The sequence below is a fragment of the Tasmannia lanceolata genome, unplaced genomic scaffold (genome assembly GCF_043159265.1).
Source record: "Tasmannia lanceolata isolate RefF3 unplaced genomic scaffold, GAP_Taslan_0.1 ptg000018l, whole genome shotgun sequence".
In the NCBI taxonomy this organism is placed as follows: domain Eukaryota; kingdom Viridiplantae; phylum Streptophyta; class Magnoliopsida; order Canellales; family Winteraceae; genus Tasmannia; species Tasmannia lanceolata.
This window is the reverse complement of record NW_027518695.1, coordinates 47,174,223-47,200,847: the sequence shown is the minus strand read 5'-3', so window position 1 is coordinate 47,200,847 and position 26,625 is coordinate 47,174,223. Positions and strand designations below refer to the sequence as shown.

General features: G+C 38.5%; 2 protein-coding genes across 2 annotated transcripts in view; both read right to left on the bottom strand.

Moving 5' to 3' along the window:
• LOC143849981 (uncharacterized) overlaps positions 1–26,625 on the bottom strand; it is a 67,165-nt gene that overhangs the window by 25,431 nt on the left and 15,109 nt on the right. Inside the window, exon 2 of the mRNA XM_077359313.1 lies at positions 5,219–5,454. Coding sequence (XP_077215428.1) covers positions 5,219–5,454 — 236 coding nt within the window. The remainder of the gene's footprint in view (positions 1–5,218; positions 5,455–26,625) is intronic.
• The window catches only part of LOC143849980 (uncharacterized), a 78,042-nt gene that overhangs the window by 37,253 nt on the left and 14,164 nt on the right, over positions 1–26,625 (bottom strand). The gene's annotated exons all lie outside the window — the stretch shown is intronic.

Here is a 26,625-nt window from a genome sequence, read left to right as displayed (position 1 = left end):
GAAGACATTGGCACACCATTGCCTCAACGAAGGGGTAAGGAAGTTCTTGTAGAACCGAGTGGTACAAAAAGGAAGAAGAAGGGAATCACAGGAGGGATCAGGAATTTTTTTGCACCACGAACAACCCCTGGAGCCCAACCAAGCATTAAAAGTGCTTTGGATACCAAAGAAACAGTGGATAGAGCAAACATGGTGCTTGGCATGCTTTGCTACGATGCCAATCTCCCTTTCAACGTTGTCAATTCACCTTTCTGGCAACCAATGTTTGATGTTGTGAATGTCGTGGGTTCGGGTTATAAGGCACCTACTTATCATGCTTTAAGGGGTTCCACTTTGAAGAATACAGTGGATGAGGTAAACAACTACTTGGAGGAGATTAAGATGTCATGGAGATACACTAGCTGTAGCATTATGGCAGATGGATGGGCAGACACCAAACAACGTTCCCTAATCAACTTTTTGGTGTACTGCCCTAAAGGAGTCATATTCCTCAAATCCGTTGATGCATCTGGCATAGTGAAGAATGCCGATGAATTATACAATATCTTTGAAAAGATTGTCGGAGAGGTGAATCCGGAATATGTGGTGCAATTTGTAACTAACAGTGAGCCAAGTTACAAAGCTGTTGGAAAAAGACTAGAAGCCGCGTTTGGTACATTCTTCTGGACTCCGTGCGCAGCCCATTGCTTAGATCTCATCTTGGAGCATGTGTGCAAACCAACTGTATTTCCTCACATAGCAACCACAATTGAGAGGGCTCGGACGATTACAAAGTTCATCTACAACCATGGATGCCTCTTGAATTTGATGAGGACGAAGTTCACAGGTGGGAAGGAGTTGTGCCGCCCTGCTGCAACCAGATTTGCTACAAATCTCATTAGCATACAAAGTCTGGTGTTGAATCGGAAAGCACTTCAACAGATGTTTGTGTCTGATGAGTATAGTACTAGTAGGTTTGTCCAACACCCACTGAGTGAAGGGGTAGTTAGTACTGTGTTGGATAAATCTTTTTGGGACCAATGCAAGTACATTCTAAACATCAGCGAGCCTTTACTGAGAGTGCTGCATTTGGTAGATCGGCAAGACAAACCGACGATGGGTTACCTATATAAGGCCATGGATAGGGCGAAAGAGAACATCAAGGAAAGGTTGAAGAGAAAATCAGATTACATGCCCATCTGGAGGATCATCGACCAAAGATGGGATAGGCAACTCCACAGTCCCCTCCATATAGCAGAATATTTTCTTAACCCTGCTCTCTTTTTCACTCCTACCTTCTCTAGGCACAGTGAAGTAACCAGAGGCTTGTTGGCATGCATCACTCGACTGGTACCTGATGAAGCTACACAAGACCTCATCAACAATCAGATTGAGGATTATCGAGAGGCTAAGGGTATGTTTGGAATGAAGCTTGCAATCCACAACCGAACGAAGTTGGGACCAGGTATATTTGAGTTGTTTGTTTAATTAAGTATAATTCATTTTAACTTTTAGTTTCTCAACAAATAATGCTTTACTATTTGTTACTTTACAGTTGCATGGTGGAATCAATTCGGAGGTGACGCGGAAGAATTACAGACCTCTGCGATCAGAATCCTCAGTCAGACCTGCAGTGCGACTGGGTGTGAAAGGAATTGGAGCACATTCGAACACATTCACTCTGCAAAGATAAATAGGTTGGAGCACCAGAGATTGGATGACTTAGTGTTTGTCCATTACAATCTTAAGTTTCGACAAAGGTATACAACGTAATATAATGTTTTCAACTCTCACCTCATCACTTTAAGCTTTTAAGTTTAACCGTTGACATTAAACTTAATGTTTTCCTTTTCAGGGATTTGTTAGAGGAAATCATCTACCACTAGTGACCCTTTGAGCATAGACCATCTGGATGTCATGATGGATTGGGTTGCAGAAGAAGAAGATGTCATATTCACATCGGAAGACATTGGGTGGGAAAATCTTAAAGCACCTACTGCTGTGGTTGGGGCCGGGAACGACGACGACGACTTTCTCGTGCCTCTTGAAGAAGCTGTCCCTACTGGTGGTCCAGGTGGTGATGACGGCGGCAACGACGACGAAGAAGACATTGAGTATGATCATCCGGGTTATGATGACTGAGAGTTGTTACTACTAGCTATTGTCTATGTTTCACTTTCATATATCTCTTTTTTTTTATATTTTTCTATGTATCAGACTATCAATTGGATTTGTACAAGACTTTATGTGTTTAAGTAATGAATACGCCTTTTGGGACACATATTTTGGACTATTAATTAGTTTTTCATCATTTTCTATTGATTTTTTATTTTTTTGGATTTTTCTCATATTTTTTAATATATTTTTTGTGTGACCGAAAATTTTCGACCGAAATGCACCGAAATGACCCAAATCCCACCGAAATTTTGTTTCGGTGGCCAAAACGAAATGGCGACCGAAACAGAATTTACAACTATGGGCACAACCAACAACTTGTCCTATTGAAGCAAGCATAAACTAGATGATCAACATGAAGAGTTGATGACTGATCCAGAAGGATATCCGAGATTGGTAAGAAAGCTTATTTATATCACGATCACTCGCCCAGATATTGCATATGGAGAGAGTGTAGTTAGCATATTCATGCACACCTCGATCTACTCACTTGAAGACGGTTCATAGAATCCCAATGTATTTGAAAGGAACACCTAGAAAAGGTGTTTTATATGCCAAGTGAGTTAGATCAAGGATACTCTGACAGAGATTGGGATGATTCTCGCATGGATTATCTATCTACCAATGGATATTGGACCTTCGTTGGAAGTAATATTGTCACATGGAGGAGTAGGAAACTGACTATGGTTGCGAGGTCTAGTGTTGAGGCTGACTACATGGCCATAGGTCATTCTAATTGTGAGCTGATGCAACCCAAAACTCTTCTTGGAGAGAAGGAAGTTATAGTTGATAGGCATATGAAACTTTACCGTGACAACCAAGCGACAATATATATTCCCTCAAATCATATTTTCCATAAGAGAACCAAACATACTAAAGTTAATTCTCACCTTGTCAGAGAACGGGTGGATGCCAGAATTATTATGATCCCTAATGCTCAATTTGAAGATCAACTAGCCAACCTTATTATCAAATGCATGCCATCAGGACATTTGTAATGTATTCTTTGCAAGCTAGAAGTGCTCGATATCGTTTTAAATTTTGGTTTCGGTCGTCACAGAAATGGAAACATTTCGGTTTCGGTGGAAATCTCGTAAAATCACGAAAATGCATGGAAACAAATGCAAATGGTGAAAGTTTTTATTCTTTTAAACAAAACATGTGCAAATGATAAAATTTTGAGATGAAACTTTGGGAAATGCTAGAATAAGCACAAATACATTATTAGAAACCATCACATAAGCAACAAAACCATCCATAATGGCACAATCACCTAGTGACATGCATTGTCGCACATGTCTAGACCAGTAAAGTCAATAAAGATGTACAATGTAAAGAAGTATAAGTACAATCATCAGTCTCCCTTCTAATGACCCCAACTCTATGTCGATACTGCATAGAGTTACAGAGTACTATTGGTCTCATGCTGATCTGACATCTAATGCATAAGTAATGGTTACTTTGTTGTAGAGTTCAATGATGTTGCCGACCAAATATCATTCTCTGAATTAATGAAATGAGATGAAATGAATTTATAACATCTTTCCATTTTTTTTGTCGTCGCTACTATTTTGGTCAAATTTTGGGAATTTCAGTCGAATTTTCGGAATTTTGGTCAAATTTAGGGAATTTCGATCGAAATTTTGGGGAAATAATGATGTAAAAGGAAATCATGTAAATTTCGTTCCTTTGGGGATGGATATGGAAACATTTCTGTCATTTCGGGGAAATTTTGGGGAAATTAATAACCATGTCGATATCCATACACCAGCTTAAGGGGGAGAGGAGTGTTGAAACTGTTGTAAATATTGTGTGTCTGGTATGGGTGGACCAAGTCTAATGAAGGCATTATTTTTCTTTTATTTACACTAGGGGGTAAATATCTAATTTTCAGATTTATAGCTTAAGCTTATGATTTGAGTGTGGTGTTTAAGTGAGTGAGGCCAGTTTGCATCGAGTTAGGTTTTACCCTCACACACACGAATAAATGAAGAGGGTCGTAGGTGGTTTCCTCCAACCCTACGACAATGCTCCCCTATCTATTTCTCCCTCTCTTCCTCTATCTCTCTCTCCCTATTTACCTATTTTCTTCCTCTTCCTCTCTACTTCTCAATCTCTATCAACAAAAAACACTTCTAATGCGGTAAAAATAAACTTTGGTGGAAGATCATAGGCAAATTACGGGTCCTGAGGGAGAAGGGATTATTTCGAGAATAAGAAGGGAGTTGATTAATCAACAGCGCAAATGATTTTGCACAAGGCACACACTTGTTTTCCTTTCGAGTCTTCGCATCTATCAAAACTTGGTTTCTGGGTGGAAGGGAACTTGTGGCGCTTTGTTGTAACTCATGACGATGGAGAGTAGCTTATATCATTTGTGAAATACACGATTTATGCAAAGGGATTGATGTTCCCTTAATGCATTTTGTGAGAAGAAAATGATTAGCTGCTTGATTAGCTAGAAAGGATATAAACAGGAAACCATTGTGTTGGGTAATCCGACACCTAGTGTATAGTAATCCGTTCTGTTCAAGAGAAAATATAATGACATCGCCATGCTCTACATATCCCTACAGCAGGAATAGTTTAAGAATATGTATAAGGATGCTAAGCAGACAGATTTCTCAATAATGACGCGCCAAGCATATAAGTTGGTAGTTATATGAATATACATCAAAATCAAGAAATAGTTGTAAATGAGTGTCTATACAAATTGTTATAAAAAAAAGAGTGTATACACAAATAATTGGTCATCGAACTGCAATTTATTAAAGATGCAAATATTGAACAAACTAGACAACATGCAATATCAATCAACGTAAAAGTTCAACCAGTTTTATACATAGATTTGAGGAAAGAGTACTAAGAAACAATATAAATGAATTAGATAAGCGGTTAAAAAAGTTGTGAAAAATGGATGACAAAGATTTATCCTTTAGACAAGGAAATGAACATCTCTGAGATCCCAAATCTGAAAGAAACTACGTTCATGCTTTTTAATATGAAATATAGGACACTGATATGGTATAAAAGTTCTGATTGAAGAGAAGGAAGATGAGTCAACCTCGAGGCCTTCACTGTTCAAAGACATGGAAACCTCCCTCTGATTAGATAGGCTTTTCTCAATATCTGTTGAAACTACACCATTTCTCTTTGAGAGGCCTCTGCCTTCAACCTTCAAACTCATCTCATTTTCACTTAGTCCATACAGGGCCTTGTTTTTGTCTTCAAGCAGTGATGTAGGAGTCATACCCCTTTTCTTTAGTTCCTTCATGAACAAGGACTCGGGAGGTTCTTCACCTGCAAATATGATTTCATAAGCAAATGACAGAGAAAAATGGATAAATCTAAGTAATGTTGATTAAACAGTCAAAAAATAAGTAACTGTATTGACCCACTGAATGAAAAGTCAAAAAAATTACTATCCAAAACCTACCAAGAAGCTTGTCCTGCATAGTTGCAAATAACATCAAAATATGTTTGCTCGAAAGAGAAGTGTTAAATATACTGATTTTTATAATGATCTGACATCTAATGCATAAAGATGTTTGACCATTTTTTTCCTCCACAAATGGCAGGGTTAGGATGATCTTATAGGGCTGATTTTTGGTACACACCCTATCAATGGAAGGGCCTTCCAAATGAATGCTTTGGATCCCCCCAAAAATGTGGGTAAACATGTGTTTGTGAGCTCATGCTCAGATAAGCTTATCTGAGCAGCTGCTCACAAACCATTTCTATATATATATATATATATAGCCATCCATTTTAAACCTCCACAAATCATGATCCTAACCATAACCTATAATCCTAACCATAACCACAAATCATAATCCTAATCATAACCTATAGAATGAATGGGTTGGATGACTCAAACAATTATGGGAGATGGTGTATTTAGTGGGCTGCACAGGGTGAGTGATACCTCAGAAACCCTTTCCATATATATATATATATATATATATATATATATATATATATATATATATATAGAGAGAGAGAGAGAGAGAGAGAGAGAGAGAGAAAACGGTTCCTACACATATGTGTAGAGAGTTCTCTACACACTAGCTTAAAATACAGTGGGGGCCCACATTGTTTGGGTGATCCAAGTCATCCATTTTAAAGGCCCTCACATAGATAGGGTGTCTACAAAAAATCAGATCCATAGGATCATCCCATCCCTACGATTTTTGGAGGTAAAATGGATGTCTTTAAACCTTCACAAATTAGTCCATTTTTTGCCTCCACAGTTCGAATAGTTAGGATGATCCTATGGATCTGATTTTTTGTGGACACCCTATCTATGTGAGGGCCTTAAAAATGAATGGTTTGGATCACCCAAATAATGTGGCCCCCACTGTATTTTAAGCTAGTGTGTAGATAACTTATCTACACATGTGTGTAGGAACCGTTCTCTCATATATATATATATATATATATATATATATACATATGTATATATATATATATATGTTATAGTTAGGATTATGGTTATGGTTATGATTAGGATTATAGGTTATGGTTAGGGTTGTGATTTGTGGAGGTTTAAAATGGATGGCTAGAAATTAGGCTCCTATAGATCGAATGGCTAGGATTATGGTATGGAGATGGTTTGTTAGGAACACCCTATCTGTGTGAGGTGCTATAGAATGAATGGGTAGGATGAGTCAAACAACATGCAGATGGTGTATTTATAGTGGCTTGCTTTCCCCATATATATATATATATATATATATATATATATATATTAAAGCAGAAGAGAAATTAGAGAATTTTTTGAATATTTTCAAAATTCTGTGAGATTTACATGTTTACGCTCACCTTTTACTCCCCGTATCTTTTATTCCCTGTGGCTACCTGTACAACTGAAAATTGACTTATTAATCCTCATCTGTGACCACGTGCCAATCGTCTATCTCTCCACCTAATATTCCGTCAGCTGTCAGTAGGTTACTCCCTCTTTCTCTTTTTTGTCAGTTAGTAGTAGATTGTTACTTTTTTTCTTAGCTGTCATCTCTGCAAAATTGCCTAGCAAATCCCATATTTGTTTATTGAATATAATAATATAATATGTTAAACAGGTCATAGCACCCATGCCTACGTGTCTACTTTCTGCAAATGTTGAAAAGAGAGAGAGAGAGAGCAGACACACATGTTGACCGTTTGTCAGACTTTCTATTATACATCTCTTTTATGAACCAATTATTTTCAACCGTCCATTTGATGCCCACAGTTGTAAATAGGTTTGTGCCCAAAAAATTAATTTCCATACAATGATCCTAGCCCTACAATCTATAGGGGAACCGCATATTATGAAACCTACATTGAACGGAGGGTTAGGATCATCTGGAAATGTTTATTAGGACACAACATATTTACATTGTGGTCCATCAAATGGACAGTTTGGAATAAAATACTGTCACTTACACCATAGGATGATCCAAATAGTCCATTTGATGGGTCACAATGTAAATAAGTTGTGCCAAAAAAAAAATCAATTCCATGAAAGTGCAAATATTATTTTCTATCTCTAGATTTAAATGGTAGAAGAGAAAATAAGAGAATTTTTTGTAGAATTACACATCACTCTTTTTGACTTTTTTTAACAAAGGCACTCATTCAACACACATATTTTCAATCCTACCTCCTCCTTTATGCTTTTTAAGAAAGGCACCCATTAAAGCTAAATAATTTCAATCCTACCCCCTCCTTCATCCTTTTTTAATAAAAAATCTATAGGGTGATCTTAACCATCCGATTTAAGAGGAACAACATATTATGGAAACCTCTATAGATTGGAGGGCTAGGATCAGCCTATGGAAATTATTTTTGGGGCACAACCTATTTATTTGTGTTCCATCACATGGACGGTTTGGATCAACCCGTGATGTGGTCCGTCCAGTTCTTTGTCGGCCCGTGCATCGCACGGGGTTTTTTACTAGTATATATATATTGGGCAAGCTAGCTCACCATAAGTTTGGTGAGCTTAAGCTCACCAACAGTTTCCTCATATATATATATATATATATATATATATATATATATATATATATATATTGCGCATTGGGCAGAGAATGCTTAATGCATTCTCTCTCCCACAGACGCCTATTTCTTCTCCCTCCATCGTCTCTCTCTCATACTCCTTCTCCCTTCTATCTATCAAACATCATGTAGATCTCTAATATGGTATCAAAGCGAAAGGTGTGAGAGATCCACATCAACAATAAAGATTCTTTATTCTTCTTCGTGCCTCTTTTTTCCATTTTTTTTATTGGGTTTTTTATTTCAGCCCTAAGTGTTTGGGGTTTCCAGCCCAAACTTTAACCAAATCTTCCATACCCCATTCTCTCCATTTTCGCCCAACCATTTCCTAAAAGTTTTTATTTTTTGTCTCATTCACAAAACCCTACTTTTTGTCCTATTAAAAAATCAACATCTTCAGCCTCCTTTCTCCAAGCCCTAAACCCATTTTTTCTTGTGTTGTTCACTCGTTTGTCATTCCGATCCTAGGTCCCTTTTACCCATGATCTAAATCATATCTTATCTCTTTATTACGAAACTTGTGGTTCGTGGTATTCGTGGTTCGTTCTGTTATCTATGATCTAAATCAGCACCCTAGTGGTTTTTGGTAGTGGTTTGATGAGGTTGGATGGTACATCTGTTGCATGCATTGGTGGTGGTTGTGTTGGCGCAGATGTCGTGATTTACTTGTGGATGGTTGGCTGCGTGTGTTATAGCCTCTTTTTGGATGTTTCGTCTTGGGGTGTTGTGGTGGTTATTGTTGGTGATTGTCTTCTTGTGTTTGTTGGCTGAGGTGTTGTTGCCCCGTGGTATTTGTTGTTAGTGCTACTGTGGCATTGCAGTAAGTTGATGAGTGCCTCGTGGATTTTTTTATTTTTTTTCGGTTGTGATTGGGGTATACTTGTTGGTTATTCTGTTTGTCGACTATTGTTATGGATTCTGTGGAGTCCTCCGCTCAGCAACTTACTACTCTCAAGGTTGATGAAGGCCGTTCGTCATCGTATACTGCTTAGTCTAGCTATTCCCATGTTGAGCCTCCCCTTCAGATGACTTCAGTAAAACTGGATGGAACAAATTACCGCCCCCCCGTAGAAGATGGCGGCGGTCACACTTATCAACTTGGCCATAAAAAATCAGTTTTCTTGAGCGCTCTCCTCCGATTCGTACTAACTCAACATATGATCAGTGGCATGAGGATAATGTTGTGGTTAACTCCTTTCTATGGGGATGTATGGCACCCCATATCGCTACGTCCATGATGTATCTGCAATCCTCAAAGGAAATCTGAGAGCATGTGGCTACGATGTATTCATAAGTGGATAATCTGACTCGTATCTGTGATCGTTTTTCAGATTGGTTTAGTCTTGAGTGAGACAAACCTGTAGGATCCCACTACAGTGATTACCTTGCACTCTGTCATAAGCTTGACTTATTGTTGCCTTTACTGCTGATCCTGAGGTTCTCAAAAAGCGTCAGGAAGAAATGCGAGTGGTCTGATTTCTTGATTCTTTGGGCCCTGACTACCTCCAAATCCGTCAGTAGCTGGTTAGTTCTGGTTCGCTTCCCACCCTCACAGACCCCTTCTCCCGTGTCCAGCGTATGCGGGTACCTCAATCTGGTGAATCTCTAATGGATGGATCTCCTCATGTTTCATATGGTGGGGGTGATAGTGGCCGTGGTGGTGGCCGTGATGATAGTTGGTGTGGTTGTGGCCGTGGTGGTGGTCGTGAGTCAGCAGGAGGCAGAGATGGTGGCGGTCGTGGTCATGGGGGCCATCATTGCACTCATTGTCGTTTGGATGGACATACTGTTGATTATCGCTACGATTTACATCCTGAGCTTTGTCCAAACAAGCCTACGAATGCTTATGTTGCTGCTTCTGATGGTATTCCTTCTTCTGTGGCGCCATCTACATCTGAGTCCCTTGTTATCGCTCGTGAGGAATATGAGGAGCTTCTCCGTATTCGGGACAAGGGAAAAGAGCCAGTTGCCACTTTTGCCCATAAAGGTAGTCCCTCGTGTTTTCTCTCTAGTACTTCTTCTGGGACATGCCTCATTGATTCAGGAGCATCCTACCATATGACTGGTAATCCTACAATTATTTCTTCTCTCCAACCTCTCCCTTCTATGGGACCTCGTACTGTTATATTGGGAGATGGACTACATCCTCTTGTTTCTGGAATGTATGCAGTCTCCATCTCAATAGGACTTCAATTATCTTCAGTTCTTTATGTTCCGTCCTTTCATGTTAACTTGTTATCTGTTCTCCAATTAACGAAATCATTGAATTGTACTGTTTCCTTTTTCTTATTGTGTTTTCCAGGACATGAAGACTGGGACGAGGATTGGAGTGGGCCGTAAGGTTAATGGTCTTTACTACCTTGACCAGGCCGGTGCTAGTGTAGCTCCTTGTTCCTCTGTGGATGACTATCAATGGCATTGTCGTTTGGGACATCCACCTGCGGATACGCTTAGGAAGTCTTATTTTAATTCGTAACATGTTCCATCTTCTCATTGCGAGTTGTGTGAGTTAGGAAAACACCATCGTGTGTCCTTCCCCTCTCGTATTAGTAGTAGAGTGTCTCGTCCATTTGAGCTTATTCATTCTGATGTTTGGGGTCCAGTTAGAACTACGTCATTAAATTGACATAAATATTTCATTATATTTGTTGATGATTATTCGAGGGCTACGTGGTTGTGTTTACTTAAAGATAGATCTCAAGTGTTTAATGCATTTCGTCATTTTTACTTTGAAGTAGTCAACAAGTTTAAATGTTCTATTAATTGTTTATGTACTGATAACGCTAAGGAATATTTCTCTGTATCTAATGGCTTTCATGATTTTCTTTCCTCTCGTGGTATTATTCATCAGTCGTCCTGTGCTCGCACATCACAACAAAATAGTGTAGCTAAAAGAAAGCTTCGTTATTTACTAAAGATATGACTCGTACACTTCTGTTTCAGATGAAGGTTCCAAAAATTCATTAGGGTGATGCAACCCTCACGGCATGCTTCCTAGGTAACCCGTCTTCCTTCCTTAACCATATCTGGGAAAACACCTTTTCGGTCTTGTATCCTCTTGGTGACCCATTTCCATTAGTGCCACGTGTCATTGGATGTGCATGCTTTGTCCATAAACCGTCTCCAGGACTTGACAAGTTGGAACCAAGGGCAGAAAAGTGCCTCTTCTTAGGTTACTCTCGTACCCAAAAAGGCTATAAATGTTATAGTCCTCATTTTAGAAAGACATGTCTCTGCAGATGTCACATTTTTTTAGGACCAGCCTAATTTGCCTGTCACAGGTTCTCCATTACTTGCTGACATCACTAGCCTGCATGTCCCTATTCTGATAGCTCCTCCTCTGCCAGCCCCTGTGACTGTTCCTGATCTTCCAACGGGTCCTCATGTGGCTTCTAAGGGTACTGCAAACTTATACTCGGGGACCTCGCTAGGTTGTTCATTCTAACGACTAAAGAAGCGCCATCTCTGCCCACTGATCCTCTTCCGCGGTCGGATTATCAGCCTTCAAGTACTTGTTCTCCTATTCATGATTCACCAATTGCATCCCGTACTCGATCTCGTAGCGTTGCTCATCCTATATCTAATTCTGTTTCTTATGACCATCTCCCACCTTCCTTTTGGTCCTTTGTTTCTAGCATGTCTTCGATTAGTTTGTCTAAGTCTGTTACAGATGCTTTGAATCATCCGGGATGGAGGGCTGCTATGGATGCTGAGATGGGTGCCCTTCACTCAAATAAAATGTGACGGCTGGTTCCCCTTCCTTCTGGTGTACAGACTGTTGGATGTCGTTGGGTATTTGCCATTAAGTACCTTCCAGATTGGTCTATTGAGTGTCTCAAAGCCCGCCTTGTCGCTAAAGGGTACAATCAAACGTTTGGTGTCGATTATCAGGAGACGTTTTCGCCAGTTGCTAAGATTCCATCAGTTCGTGTATTGATCTCTCTGGTAGCAAATCATGGTTGTCCTCTATATCAACTTGATGTCAAAAATGTTTTTCTTCACGGCGATCTGTCAGAGGAAATTTATATGGAGCAACCTCCTGGGTATGTTGCTCAGGGGGAGTTGTGCTCCCCAGTATGCCATCTTCAGAAGGTGATTTATGGACTCAAGCAATCACCCAGGACTTGGTTTGGACCATTTAGTGTTGCGGTTTTGCGTTTTGGGTTGAGGCAGTGTGTTGTTGTTCATTATGTGTTCAGTCACAAATCTAGTTCTGGATATATTCTCCTAATAGTGTATGTTGATGACATTATAATTACAAGAGATGACAAGTCTGGCATACACAACCTGAATTCCTTTCTCCAAGGTGAATTTTCTGCTAAAGATCTAGGTCAGCTCAGATACTTTCTTGGTATTAAGGTTGCTCGCTCTCGTCATGGTCTCTCATTGTCACAAAGCAAATATGTGTTGGACATTTTAGAGGAGACAGGCTCAATGGGGGTGAAACCAGCGGCTGTCCCTATGGATCCAAATGTTAAACTTTTTCCTAATCAAGGAGAGTTGCTGAATGATTCTGGTCGATATTGAAGATTGGTTGGGAAACTAATCTATTTGACTGTCACCCGTCCAGACATATCATTTGCAGTTGGTATGGTTAGTCGCTTTATGAGTGCTTCATGTACCTCCCACCGAGCCGCTGTCATCCAGATCATCAAAAATTTAAAGGGTACGCCAAGTAAAAATCTGTGCTTCAGAAAATATGGACATGAAAAGGTAGAAGGATTCAGTGATGCAGATTGGGCAGGATCTCCTGCTGACAGGAGATCAACGGCAGGATATTGCACATTTGTCGGAGGTAATCTGGTATCGTGGAGAAGTAAAAAGCAAGATGTTGTGTCCAAGTCAACTGCAGAAGCCGAGTATAGAGCTACGTCATATACGAGTGGGGAGCTAATATGGCCTCGCACATTCTTATCAGAGATTGGGTTCACATCGACGTCTCCAGCACAGTTGTATTATGACAATAGAACGGCAATTCATATTGCAACGAATCCAGTGTTCCATGAACGAACCAAGCATATTGAAGTTGATTGTCACTTCATTCATCATCGAATTCAAAGTGGTGAGATTTGCACAGTGTTTACCCAATCTGCAGATCAACTTGCAGATATGTTTACCAAACCATTGGGATGTGCAAAATTGAAAGATTTTTGTAACAAGCTTGGAATGTATGATATATACATTCCAGCTTGAGGGGGAGTGTTAAAATGTGCTAACGCCCTCTTGGGGGCATTTGTCTTTCCCACACACACACACACACACACACACATATATATATATATATATATATATATATATATATATATATATATATTGCGCATTGGGGAGAGAATGCTTAACGCATTCACTCTCCAACAGACGCCTATTTCTTCTCCCTCCATCGTTTCTCTCTCTCTCTCTCTCTCTCTCTCTCTCTCTCTCTCATACTTCCTCTCCCTTCTATCTATCAACCATCATGTAGATCTCTAACAAGAAGATTTTTGTTAACTTCTTATCAATTAGTTGGCCAAAACGTCCTACTAGGTGACAATGACTAGGTAGTGGATCACCAACATAACATACCCAGTATCCAAAGTATATGCTTTGAGTTGATGCTAACTTAAGACCCTACATGGTATGGACAGCCACCTCAATTGCAAAGAAACATCAAAACACATTATTATTGAATAAGTTAAATCTCCCAAAACATGCCGATAAATCACCTTTCAAATTCCGAACAGCCAACTTTCTTTTAAAACACATTAGCGTCCGAAGGGGCATACAATTCCTCATCCCAAACTTGACCAAAAACAGAAAATTCCTAATGCTCTACCTCTTGTGGGATGACAATGCCCATCTGAAACTATTGTCACTTGCATTCCTACAAATGGTTTAGTCATAGTAGCCAGAAACTTCTTGGGCGGGTCCCTAAAATACATTTTGGAAATGTTTCCGAAACATAATAGAAAAAATTGGAGAAACATTTCCGAAACGTTTCCAAAAACGCATGGGAAACACATGGGAAACATATAAGAAACTTATGTGAAACATCTGTGAAACCTTGAGAAACGTATGGAAAACTCAGAGAACGTATGTAATACGTGTGGGAAACATGTGTGAAACTTATGAAAATCATTTTGAAAAAAAAAAAAAACACATCAAAAAATTGTTGAATAGATATTAAAAAGGAAAACAATAGCATATATACTGTAATAAAAAATAAAAACAAGAAATATTCAGATAGAAATTTGAAATTAACAAATTTTAAATTTACAAAACCATACATTTCGTATTTTCCTTGTGTTTCATGTGTTTTCATTGGCGTTTCTCTATTGTTTCTGAAATGTTTCTATTGTGTTTCCTAAGATGTTTCTCAATAAGTTTCTCATGCGACTTTCTATTGTTTTCCGTTTTGTAGTTTCCCCTCTATTTGTTTCTCTATGTTTCCCATTTCCGTTTGACGTTTCGGTTCCCGAATTCATTTCTCACCCTGGTAACTATGGGTTTAGCTCTCTAAGCTCCGTCCAAATCTCATCTCCAGATGTCACTATACTGAATTAGTTCTAAATAATTATATTTCATGAGAAAAATTATCTAAGTGCATCTATACATCAAGCTGATTTTAGACAAATGCAACCATTTTGCTTAACAAATATGCTTCAAGACAATGACAAACACTCGCATATAATCAATCACTGACTTAATAGAGTCGACCTAGTTTTGCACTACCGAGTTTAATTCAAACATGAAAATCTGGGCCAACTAAATGCAAAACGTAATACCCGGTAAAAATAACAGTTATTATGCATAAAAACTATTCACATTTTACTATTCCCCTCAGCTTTTCCTATAAATAGAGCAGCCATGAAGAGAAAAGGAAGAAAGAGAAAGAAAATGGAGGAGAGGGAGAAGGAGGAAAATGCTAAGAGAATCACTTCTCCCTGATCGTTGTCATCTTCAAGGTCAAGCATCTTCAAATTCCCACTTCTCAGGTTTGATAAGGCAGGTGATAGCTAGACTTGACTGATATCTTTTCTCAATGAAAGTTATTGGGATATGATTATATGTCGTTTAATTCAGATATTTCTTATCCGTTTTACTTCAAATATTCATTGTTTACATTTGGGAAATATCAAATCGTATTTGTTTCAAAATGATGAAATGTGTTTCATTCTGGAAAATGAAATGTTGGATTTCATATGAACGAAAATGAGAAATGAAAGAAATGGAAGAGGTAAATGTACGTCAGTCTCTCTCGTGTGACGTGTTTGTACCTCTGAGCTGTCGACTTACCCAAAAGCGGAAGCGAGCCAAGTCCAAAGCGGACAATACAAGGGTGAGGCGGATCGTTACAGGAAACTTCAGAAATAGAAACAGTTGGAAACGCCAAGTCCAAAGCGGACAATACAAGGGTGAGGCGGATCGTTACAGGAAACTTCAGAAATAGAAACAGTTGGAAACTATTGGGCTTTAAAATATTCGTTTTACTATCTGGTTACATTATTTCTATAAAAAATCCTATTAGTATTAGTTTTAAATTCACATTATGTTCTGTACAAAATACTGCATAATTTTATAGAACTGTCTCTTATTATTGATTTCAGCTACTTGTCGAAGCTTCTATATACCTGCTCTCCTAACCCACTTTTTCCCACCAGGATTTGAAAATTTGGATGCGGGAGTATTTGTCAATGAGGAACCTTAGTTATGAGAAGTGTGAAAGCAACTTGAGGAAATGCGGAAATGATGAACCTAGTCAATCTCCTCAGATGTAAAAAGGTTTTAAATATGTCATATATACTTGGAATTTTTTGTAAATTCAGGATGTACTTTAACCTTCCACTGTGTAATTACAGGAATAAATATGTTTTGTTGCCTGTAGCGATCCGTGCATTAAAAATCCGGGTCGTTACAGTTGGAATCAAAGTTGTATCTCCTCTAGTAGGGTGTGTTGGTCCCACACCAGAAGCGGAGAGAAAAAGTTTTTGGGCTATTTGTATAGATCCCTACCTTCCCTGAGTAGAGGCGTCTTCTGCGGAAAAACAAAACCAGGATGGCTGCAGTATAGAACCAGACAATATCAGAGCCACCAGATTTAGTCTGTAAGGAACCTGGTTGCACGAGTCTTGGGTATGTCTTCTTAGGAAAGGGGTTAGATAGATGAAACATAAACAATAGATCGAGCTTCAAATATAATCTAATCCTCCGTATGTTTGTCTTACAGATGCATAATGTAACCATTGCTTGTTGTTACGATTATGGTAGCCTTAAGAGTATGGAGAGAGGAATTTCGAGGACGAAATTCTTTTAAGGGGGCTAGAATGTAATACCTGGTAAAAATAACAGTTACTATGCATAAAAACTATTCACATGTTACTATTCCCCTCAGTTTTTCGTATAAATAGAGCAGCCAGGAAGAGAAAATGAAGGAGAAAAAAAAGTGAGGAGAGGGAGAAGGAAAAGGCTAGGAGAATCACTTCTCCCTGATCGTTGTCATCTTCAAGGTCAAGCATCTTCAAATTCCCACTTCTCAGGTTTGATAAGGCAGGTGATAGCTAGACTCGACTGATAGCTTTTCTCAATGAAAGTGATAGGGATATGATTATATTTGTTTTATTCAGATATTTCTTATCCGTTTTACTTCAAATATTCATTATTTACATGTGGGAAATATCAAATCATATTTATTTCAAAATGATGAAATGTGTTTCATTCTAGAAAATGAAATGAAATGTTGGATTTCATAAAAACAAAAAGTTTGAACGAAAATGAGAAATGAAAGAAATGGAAGAGGTAAATGTACGTCAGTCTCTCTCGTGTGACGTGTTTGTACCTCTGAGCCGTCGACTTACCCAAAACAGGAAGCGGGCCAAGTCCAAAGCGGACAATATGAGGGTGAGGCGGATCGTTACACGAAACTTCAGAAATAGAAACAGTTGGAAACTATTGGGCTTTAAATGGTTTGTTTAACTATCTGGTTAAATTGTTTCTATAAAAAATCCTATTAGTATTAGTTTTAAATTCACATTATGTTCTATACAAAATACTGCACATTTTTATAGAATTGTCTCTTATTATTGATTTCAGCTACTTGTCGAAGCTTCTATATACCTGCTCTCCTAACCCACTTTTTCCCACCAGGATTTGAAAATTTGGATGCAGGAGTATTTGTCAATGAGGAACTTAAGTTATGAGAAGTGTGAAAGCAACTTGAGAAAATGCGGAAATGATGAACCTAGTCAATCTCCTCAGATGTAAAAAGGTTCTAAATATGTCATATACTTGGGATTTTTTGTAAATTCATGATGTATTTTAACCTTCTACTGTGTAATTATAGGAATAAATATGTTTTGTTGCCCGTAGCGATCCGTGCAGTAAAAATCTGGGTCCTTACACAAAAACGAGCTTGTTTTGTGAAAAGCGACCGTCCGACTTGCTAGAGTTCGACTTGTCGAGTCAATGATCGCCTACCGAGTTGCCATGAGTATTTTTCGATCCTCGTGCCGTTATAGCATGCATAACAAGGAATGTTCACAACCAAATCTCTCCTCAAATATGTATTTATGCATAACCTAACCCTTAGAATATGATCTAAAAGTTGAAACATGTCAAGCAACACAAAAGCTGAGAAAATCAGTACATCCAAAACTACTAAGGGAGTGTTTGGCAATATTCCTAAAATATGATTTTCCTAATTTTAAAATCAGAAAATCAGGAAAAACATGTTTGGCAGATATGAACACGGGTTCAAAGGAATTGTTTTTATTGTTTTTATTTTACAATCCAGAAAAGTGTAAAACAAAACAAGTTCAATACATTTCCTACAAGGAAGAGAAACGGTAAATCGATTTGTGGAGGACTCTATCATACCTCTCTCATCTACATAAGCCTAATCGTGTGTGTCTCTTTCCCATGTCCATCTCTTCTCCAACGTGTCTCTCTCCAATATCCATCTCTTCCCCAACCAGCCACTAGTGAACCCGACAGCGGACCGTCAGACTGCCCAAGTCCCCTCCCCTCCCCTCCCTCCCTCCCTCCCTCCCTCCCTCCCCCTCTCTCTCTCTCCAAAACAATGGTCGGCTCTGTCATTCCCGTCTCTCTCTAACATAGTTTTTACTCAGTATTGGGGCACGTAGTCCTGCTTGTAGGAGGAAGCCATTGCCAAAATCGAATCCGTTCTGTGATTTGTAACCTGGTCCGTGATTTGCCTTCAGCAACATTTTCAGGAGATCAGAGGCCATCATGTGAGCAGTGACAGAGATTGGACGGTTTGAAATCGAAGAAATGGGGAATCAGCTGCACAAAAAGAATCGGGAAAATTGATGTGGTATCAGTTCAATTCAAGGGTCTGTTCAATTCTCAACTATTTCCTCTCGGTTAGTGCCAATTATTACATTTTATGCTTATTTTTTCATTTATTTAGAAAGTTAAAAAAGTGGAATAACCCATTATTGTGACCGCCCAAATGGCGTGATGAAAGTGTAATTTTTTTAAAAATTTGAAGCGGATACCACCAGCTTTCATGATGCATATTTCAAAGGAAGCATCATCTAGAACAACAACCATTCTAGAGAGTCCTAGGATAGTGTTTGGCATGTGGAATTGATGAAAGATCAATGGCACTTATCTGTTGGATGGTTGGCAAAATTTTCCCAAGCCCACTCCTTAAGGGGATCTGAATTTCTTGTTTCTTTGTAGATATGATGGGGACATGCATTTCAGTATACAAATTTTTGATGAAACTGCATGAGAGAGAAGACGATTCTACTAGCAAAACTTGTCAAGAACCCACCTTCTTCCAAGAACGAAAGAAACGAGTGCTAAAGATATTTTGTAGCTTCATTGTTCTTTTGACTTCCTACCTATCCTTTACCAAAATATGTATTCATGTTTTTACTAGTAAAAATGCGCGTGCAATGCACATGCGATGAAACACTTGCATAAGAGAAATTAAAAACTAAGATTGTCTTAATGGTTTCCTTTCTAGCTTCGAATCCAAACCCAATTGAATTTACTTCTTAAAATTTAAATCAATTTTAAAGCCCCATAACTCCTTAAGTCTCCCATTAGTTGAATTAAACCAAATTTTAGGCAGGCAACAAATAATCATTTGACATCCCTGACATCATAGATGAGATGGCTATGTAGTTATTATTTCAGACGCTAACGGCAACATAATTCTTACTTTTGAAGGTTCCAATAGTGAACTCCATGCCATTGAGATATCAGTGGAAGTTGCTTCGTATGGTTTGAAGCTTCTGGAGATATTTGGATCTAGCAAAGTCTGGATTGAAGAAATAATTAAGTGGTTAACAAGAGTTATCATTCGTAGCGCATCAACATATTAGTCACAAAATTAGTTCCATATTTAGAGATTTTTTTGTTAGCTGTGTACTTAAGTTAGAAGTGTATGATGGTTGGTTTAAATTTTAAATCCTAAACACTTTTAAGCAAGAGAGATCTTTACTGGATTGGAAGACGGACATCGCCAATGGGAATTTTTTTTTCTTGGGGAGATGTTTTTTTTCTTGATTTAAAGGGAAATGAAATGATTATGGTTAAATTAGTGTGATGTCTCATAAATTGAAGGTCCCTCCAAATAAAAATTAAATAGAGTTGGTTCATGATTAATCTTTATTGGATTGCAAGAAAAACATTTATGGAAATTTTTTTCTTGGGTGAATTTCTTTTTCATGCTGTGTACTAAAGTGAAATGCATATGGTGACTGGTGGTTGGTTTTAATTATAAGTCATAAAAACTTTTACCGGAGAGAAATCTTTATTGGATTCGAAGAAAAACATTTCTGATGAAGAAATTTTTCTTAGGCAAATGTTTTCTTTCCATGATTTAAAAAGGGAAATGATATGATTATGGTTAAATTAGAGTGATTTCGTCATAAGGTCCCTCCAACTGAAAATTAAGCAGGTTTGATTCATGATAAATCTTTATTAGATTGTAATAAAAACATTTTTAATGGAAAAATTTTGTTGGGGAATTTTTTTTCCCCATGATTTAGAGGGAAATGATGTCATTATAGGAGTTTTTATATGGTGTAAGCCCTAATAGTCCAGTAGTTTTCAAAAAGTATTATATGGCTTACACCATTGTATGATCCAAACTATCCATTTGATGGGCCACAAGGTAAGCAGGTTGCGTGCCAAAAAACCATTTCTATAGGATGATCCCAACCCTCCGATCCATAGAGGTTTACAAAAAACGTCGTTCCTTAATAGATTGTCATCGATCAACGGCCGTCCTACTTCTAATGATAGATAGAAAAGGTGGGAGAGGGGCCGAGGGACGGCAAAGGTACAAAAACAAAAACTACATGACATATGTATGTCAAATGGTAGGCCCATTACGAACAGTCATTAAGGCAGCCTTTCTGGTGTGTGAGGAATTGGATGTCACCCCTATAGACAGTGGGTTCTCACTATTGATACTACATGCTGACGTTGAACGGTTAACTGCGATTGACTTTGTTCACCCGAGGGCCTTCTCAGCTACGGCAGGCACACACAAACGTAGTAGTCTCGAGACAGGTTACCACGGCTATCCCCACATATACAATGCAAACAGCGACTATCCAAAAAGTTATTTGTGAAGAAGTTGATAAACTGAACAGGAAGTTCTTATGGGGAGATCATGAGGGATGGAAAAAAGTGCATCTCATAAATGGGTAAACAGTTTGTACTGGGAAGAGGAAAGGAGGATTGGGTATACGGCAAACCAGATTCCTTGTTTCCCACCTCTCGTTCTACTCTTCGACAAAAAATTCTCGCTAGCTACAGGGAAGTCCTCTTCAGGCCCATTAGAGAAGAGTTCCAAAGGACATAATACCAAGTCCTTGGGACGCATCTCCTGTCGCAATAGATCGACAACCTATTAGAACTGGATTAAGTGTGGTGATTGAAGTTAGAGGGGTCCGATCAAAACGATATGGAGAGGCTTCCAGGGCGATTAGTGAAGTTCGTTTGCTGCTCGCCCCTATCTCTAAAGGTCAGTAGAAGGGAAGAAAACATGGTCACTCCTTTTAGGAACAGGGGTCATGGGAAATCCGGATCCGAATGGGGATTCTGGGAGTTTAATCGCTAACACAATACTGACTTGGTCACTAAGATGGATAACCCTTCTCGTTTGGGTTCATCTCCAAGTTCTAATGAAAAGTATAATGCTCCCCATTGCCAAAAATAAAATGAGAGATAAGCGACTCCCCTGGATGAGAAAGTGGATGATCCGCCGGAGCAAGTATCTTATTTCTGTCTATTTGAGTTATAGGAGAAGTTGTTCCAGAATAGTTTCAAGCTTTGGAGACTCCATCGCCCTGTAATGATCGCATCGTGAAGCCTCGGGCTTAGGGGTACGGGCCTACGGCACGGGTGATATATTGACTTGGGATCATCATATAGAAATGACGTAAGTAGGTTGTGTTCCGAAAATACCATTTCCATATGATGATACTAGCCTGCAATTTATAGATGAACGACACATTTCAAAAACCTCAAATGGACAGTTTGGATCATCCTATGGAAATTATTTTCGGCACACAAGCTATTTACATTGTGGCCCATCAAATGAACGGGTTGGATCATCGGTGTAAGCCGTACAATACTTATGAGTGGGCATACAAACATATAGGTTTTGTGGGCCCACTATATCTTTATTCGATCCTACTGTTAACACGCAAGAGGCTCTTTACCCATGACGGAAAAGGACGTGTAGCGCTCAATCTATAATGGGAGAAAACTAGCGGCAAGGTTTTAAATTTCGTCCGATATCCAAAATTTCGGATTTCGGACAAGACCAAAACCAAAACGGCCGAAATCCGAAATTGGCGAAACATACAAAATTTCGGTCGAGATTTCAGAAATTCCTTCAATTTCGGCGAAATTTGAAAAAATATACTAATTTTTTACTAATTTTTTATTCCATTCCCAAATTTCGGCAGAAATTTCGGTAATTTCGGCATAAATTTCGGCCCAAAAAATCCGAAATTGGCGCATCTTTACCGAATCTCGCCTGAAATTTCGAGATTTCAGCTGAAATTTCGGTTTCGGCTGGGTCCGAAATTACCGCCGAAACCGAAATTTAAAACCTTGCCTGGCAGTAAGGAAGATGATAGATATTTCAAAGAAGTAGACGAAAATAAGTAAAAGGAGTAGACAGCTAGCGGTTTTTTTTATGTATTTGCAGGGGTAAAGCAGAAGCTGAAATGACGCAAAAACCGTAGCTAAAGGGGGATAGGAGGCAATATTAGCGAGATAAAAGCCGGATGAATGAAGGATTTAAGTAAAAGAAGGGAACGAAATGTTAAGATTCTTGCTTATATAGTAGTATGGATAATAAAATTTAATTGCTTCATGAGCAGCCCAGAAAATAGATTGTAAGTGCATGTGAAACCCTTCACATGAGATTATGCAGCTCACAAATAGAAAAAAGGGACCAATACTTCATATTATACTTGTATGATGCAACAAGATATATGAAATCTTCATTGCGAATGAAATAGCTAGATCCGAAGGGAAACCCGGGGTTTAGATGATTGTAGATATTTTACAAGATGATATCAAATATTTTTTTTCTTTAATTCTTATTGAAAGTATTAAGCGATGCACTCCTCTTGATTCTCTGCTACTAGGTTGATTGGTTGATGATAATGACACTTAGTCCCACCTCATTTCATGTCACTCTTATAATCCAAACTACTATATATAAAGCGAGAATCCTAACATTTCGTTCCCTTCTTTTAATTAAATCCTTCTTTCATTCGTCTTTTATCTCACTAATACTGCCTCCTAGGGCTACACATGGTTCGGTTTAGGGAGTTTTTTTTAACCGAACCAATCACATCGATTTGGAGAAAATCCAAACCATAACCAAACCGATCAGGGGGGGTAACCGAACCAAATCAAACCGATTTTGACCGGTTCGGTTCGGTTTGGTTCACGGTTTATCGGGTACAAATCCAAATCAAGTAGTTAAATACATTTATCTATATAAAAAAAAAGGTTTATCTATTCAAATCGACCATCAACAGTGTGCAACGAGACCGGCAAGCTCTCTAAGTAAGCTCTCTCTGCCTTCCCTCTTTCTCTCTCTCTCACGAAACAAAAAATGAAGAGACCCCTCCCTCTCTAACCCTAATCGAGGGCCTTATAAAGGGGATGATATATCCCCCCTCTTTTTTCTTCTCTTGGACAGCCCCTCTAAGTATTTAGGACTATTCTTTTTACACTTCTAAGGGGTGGTCTAAGGGGAAGGGGTGAATGTATTCTTTACTTTTGAATACAAGGAATTGATATAGACACACCTCCCTTGTTTAAATCACCCCTCTTCTCTTTGCAAATGAAATAACTCACCTTATATTTGATAATGGCACAAAATAAGTACGTCTTTTCCTCCATTTCTCGCTTCGGTTCGGTTAATTTTCGGTTTAAAAATCTAAAACCGTGAACCAAACCGATGGGATCAGTTCGGTAAAATTCTAAACCGTGACCGAACCAATGCCAAGAAAAACCTAACCAAACCAAACCGAAAGGCCCGGTTCGGTTCGGTTTATCGGTTTGGCCGGTTTTTTGTGCAGCCCTACTGTCTCCTATGTCCCCTTTACCTACGGCTTTTGCGTCATTTCAGCTTTTGCTCTACCCCTGCAAATACATCCAAAAAGCTGCCAGTTGTCTACTACTTTTACTCATTTTCGTCTACTGCTTTTAAATATCTATCTCCCTCATCGTCGGGTGTCTCCCATTTTAGATTGAGCACTACACGTCCTTTTCCGCAATGGATAAAGCGCCTCTTGCGTGTCAATAGTAGGATCGGATAAAGATATAGTGTGCCCACAAAACCTATATCTTTGTACGCCCACTCATAAGTATTGTACGGCTTACACCAATGATCCAACCCGTTCATTTGATGGGCCACAATGTAAATAGCTTGTGTGTCGAAAATCATTTCCATAGGATGATCCAAACCGTCCATTTCAGGTTTTTGAAATGTGTCGTTCATCTATAGATTGCAGGGCTATAATCATCATATGGAAATGATATTTTCGAAACAACCTATTTACGTCATTTCTATATGATGATCCTGACCATACAATCTATTAAGGAACGGAGTATTTTGTAAACCTCTATGGATCGGAGGGTTGTGATCATCCTATAGAAATGATTTTTGGGCAAGCAACCTGGTTACCTTGTGGCCCATCAAATGAACAGTCTGGATCATCCTATGGTGTAAGCCATACAGTACTTTTTGAAAACTACTGGACTATAAGGGCTTACACCATATAAAAACTCCCATAATCACATCATTTCCCTCTAAATCATGGGGGAAAAATTCCTCAACAAAAATTTTCCATTAAAAATGTTTTTCTTCCAATCCAATAAAGATTTATCATTAATCAAACCTGTTTAATTTTCAGTTGGAGGGACCTTATGACGAAATCTCTCTAACTTAACCATAATCGTATCATTACCCTTTAAATCATGGGAAAAAAATCTCCCCAAGAAAAAAATTCCCATTGGCAATGTCTGTCTTCCAATCTAGTAAAGATTTCTCTTGCTTAAAAGTTTTTAGGACCTAAACTTTAAACCAACCACCATACGCTTCTAACTTAAGTACACAGCTAACAAAACAATCTCTAAATATGGAACTAACTTTATGACTAATATGTTGATGCGCTACGACTGATAACTATTGTTAACCGCTTAATTATTTCTTCAATCCAGACTTTGCTAGATCCAAATATCTTCAGAAGCTTCAACTTATACGAAGCAACTTCCACTTCTATGTCAATGGCATAATATTCACTATTGAGACCTTCAAAAGCAAGAATTATGTTGTCGTTAGCGTCTGAAATAAAAACCCCATAGCCACCTCATATATGTTATCAAGGATGTCAACTAATTATTTGCTGCCTGTCTAAAATTTAGTTTAATTCAACTAATGGGGGACTTAAGGAGTTAGGGGGCTTTAAAAGTGATTGAAACATTAAGAAGTAAATTCAAATGGGTTTGGATTTGAAGCTAGAAAGGAAACCATTAAGACGGTCTTAGTTTTTAATTTCTCTTATGCAAGTGTTTCATCGCACATGCATTGCACAATCTTAGTTTTTAATTTCTCTTATGCAAGTGTTTCATCGCACGTGCATTGCACGATCTTAGTTTTTAATTTCTCTTATGCAAGTTGAAGGGAAAGTTTTATAAGACAGTGAGGCCAGCCATGCTGTACGGCTCATAATGTTGGGCCACCAAAAAGCAGCATGTGCATAAGATAAGTGTAGCGAAGATGGATGTGCGGCCACACAAGGTTAGATAGAATTAAAACTGAAGACATTCGTAAAAAGGTGGGGGTGGCTCCAATCGAGGAGAAGATGAGAGAGCACCGCTTAAGATGGTTTGGACATATCCAACGTAGGCCTTTGGATGCTCCGGTGAGAAGAGGTGACACGTGCCAAATTAAGGGAGTAAAAAGAGGTAGGGGTAGACCGAAAATAACATGGGTAGAAACAGTGAGGAAAGACTTGATCGCTAGGAACTTAACAAAGAACATAACCTTGGATAGGATAGAATGGAAGAAAATGATCCACGTAGAAGAACCCAACTAGAACTAGGATAAGAGCCGGGTAGATCCCTTTTACCTTCTTCATGAAATTTTTTTCTAAAGGATTCATTTAGCCGACCCCAACTAGCTTGGGACAAAGGCTTTGTTGAGTTGAGTTGAGTTAAGTGTTTCATCGCACGTTCATCATGGTTTTAAATTTTGGCCGAAACGTTTCGGCCGCGACCGAAACAAAATTACATCAAGTCGTTTCTTTACAAGATTTTGGCGAAATTTAACCAAAATTTAGAAATTTCGCTGAAATGCCATAGAAATTTCGGTTGATATTTCGTTATTAGCCTCGTTTACAAAATTTCCACCGAAATTTTAAATAAATCCACCGAAATTTTAAAAAAGTCCACCGAAATGTTATAATTCCCACCTAAATTTATGGAATATTCATCGAAATAGCCAAAATTTCCACTGAAATCGCCGAAATTTACACCGAAATTTTAGATATTTCGGTCGAAATTTTAAAAAACGAAATCAGTCATATTTTTACATGATTTCGGCCAAAATTTCGGTCCGAAACCGAAATGTTTCGGTGGTGACAAATACTGACACCGAAACCGAAATTTAAAACCTTAGACGTGCATTGCACGTGCATTTGTACTAGTGCATGTATAACTCTTGATTCTTTACTACTTGTAGTCAATAATCAATTTTATCAGCCAACCACGATTTTGTTTCAAAAACAAACAAAAAAATCAATTTTTTAATGTCAGTTGCCAAATATGATTCTAATTCTAAATCAAAATCTAAAACAAAATCAAGAATTAAAAATAAAATCAAGAAACAGAGTCAGAATCGTTGGCAAACACATCCTAAAATGTCAGTCTTAAGTGAGGGCC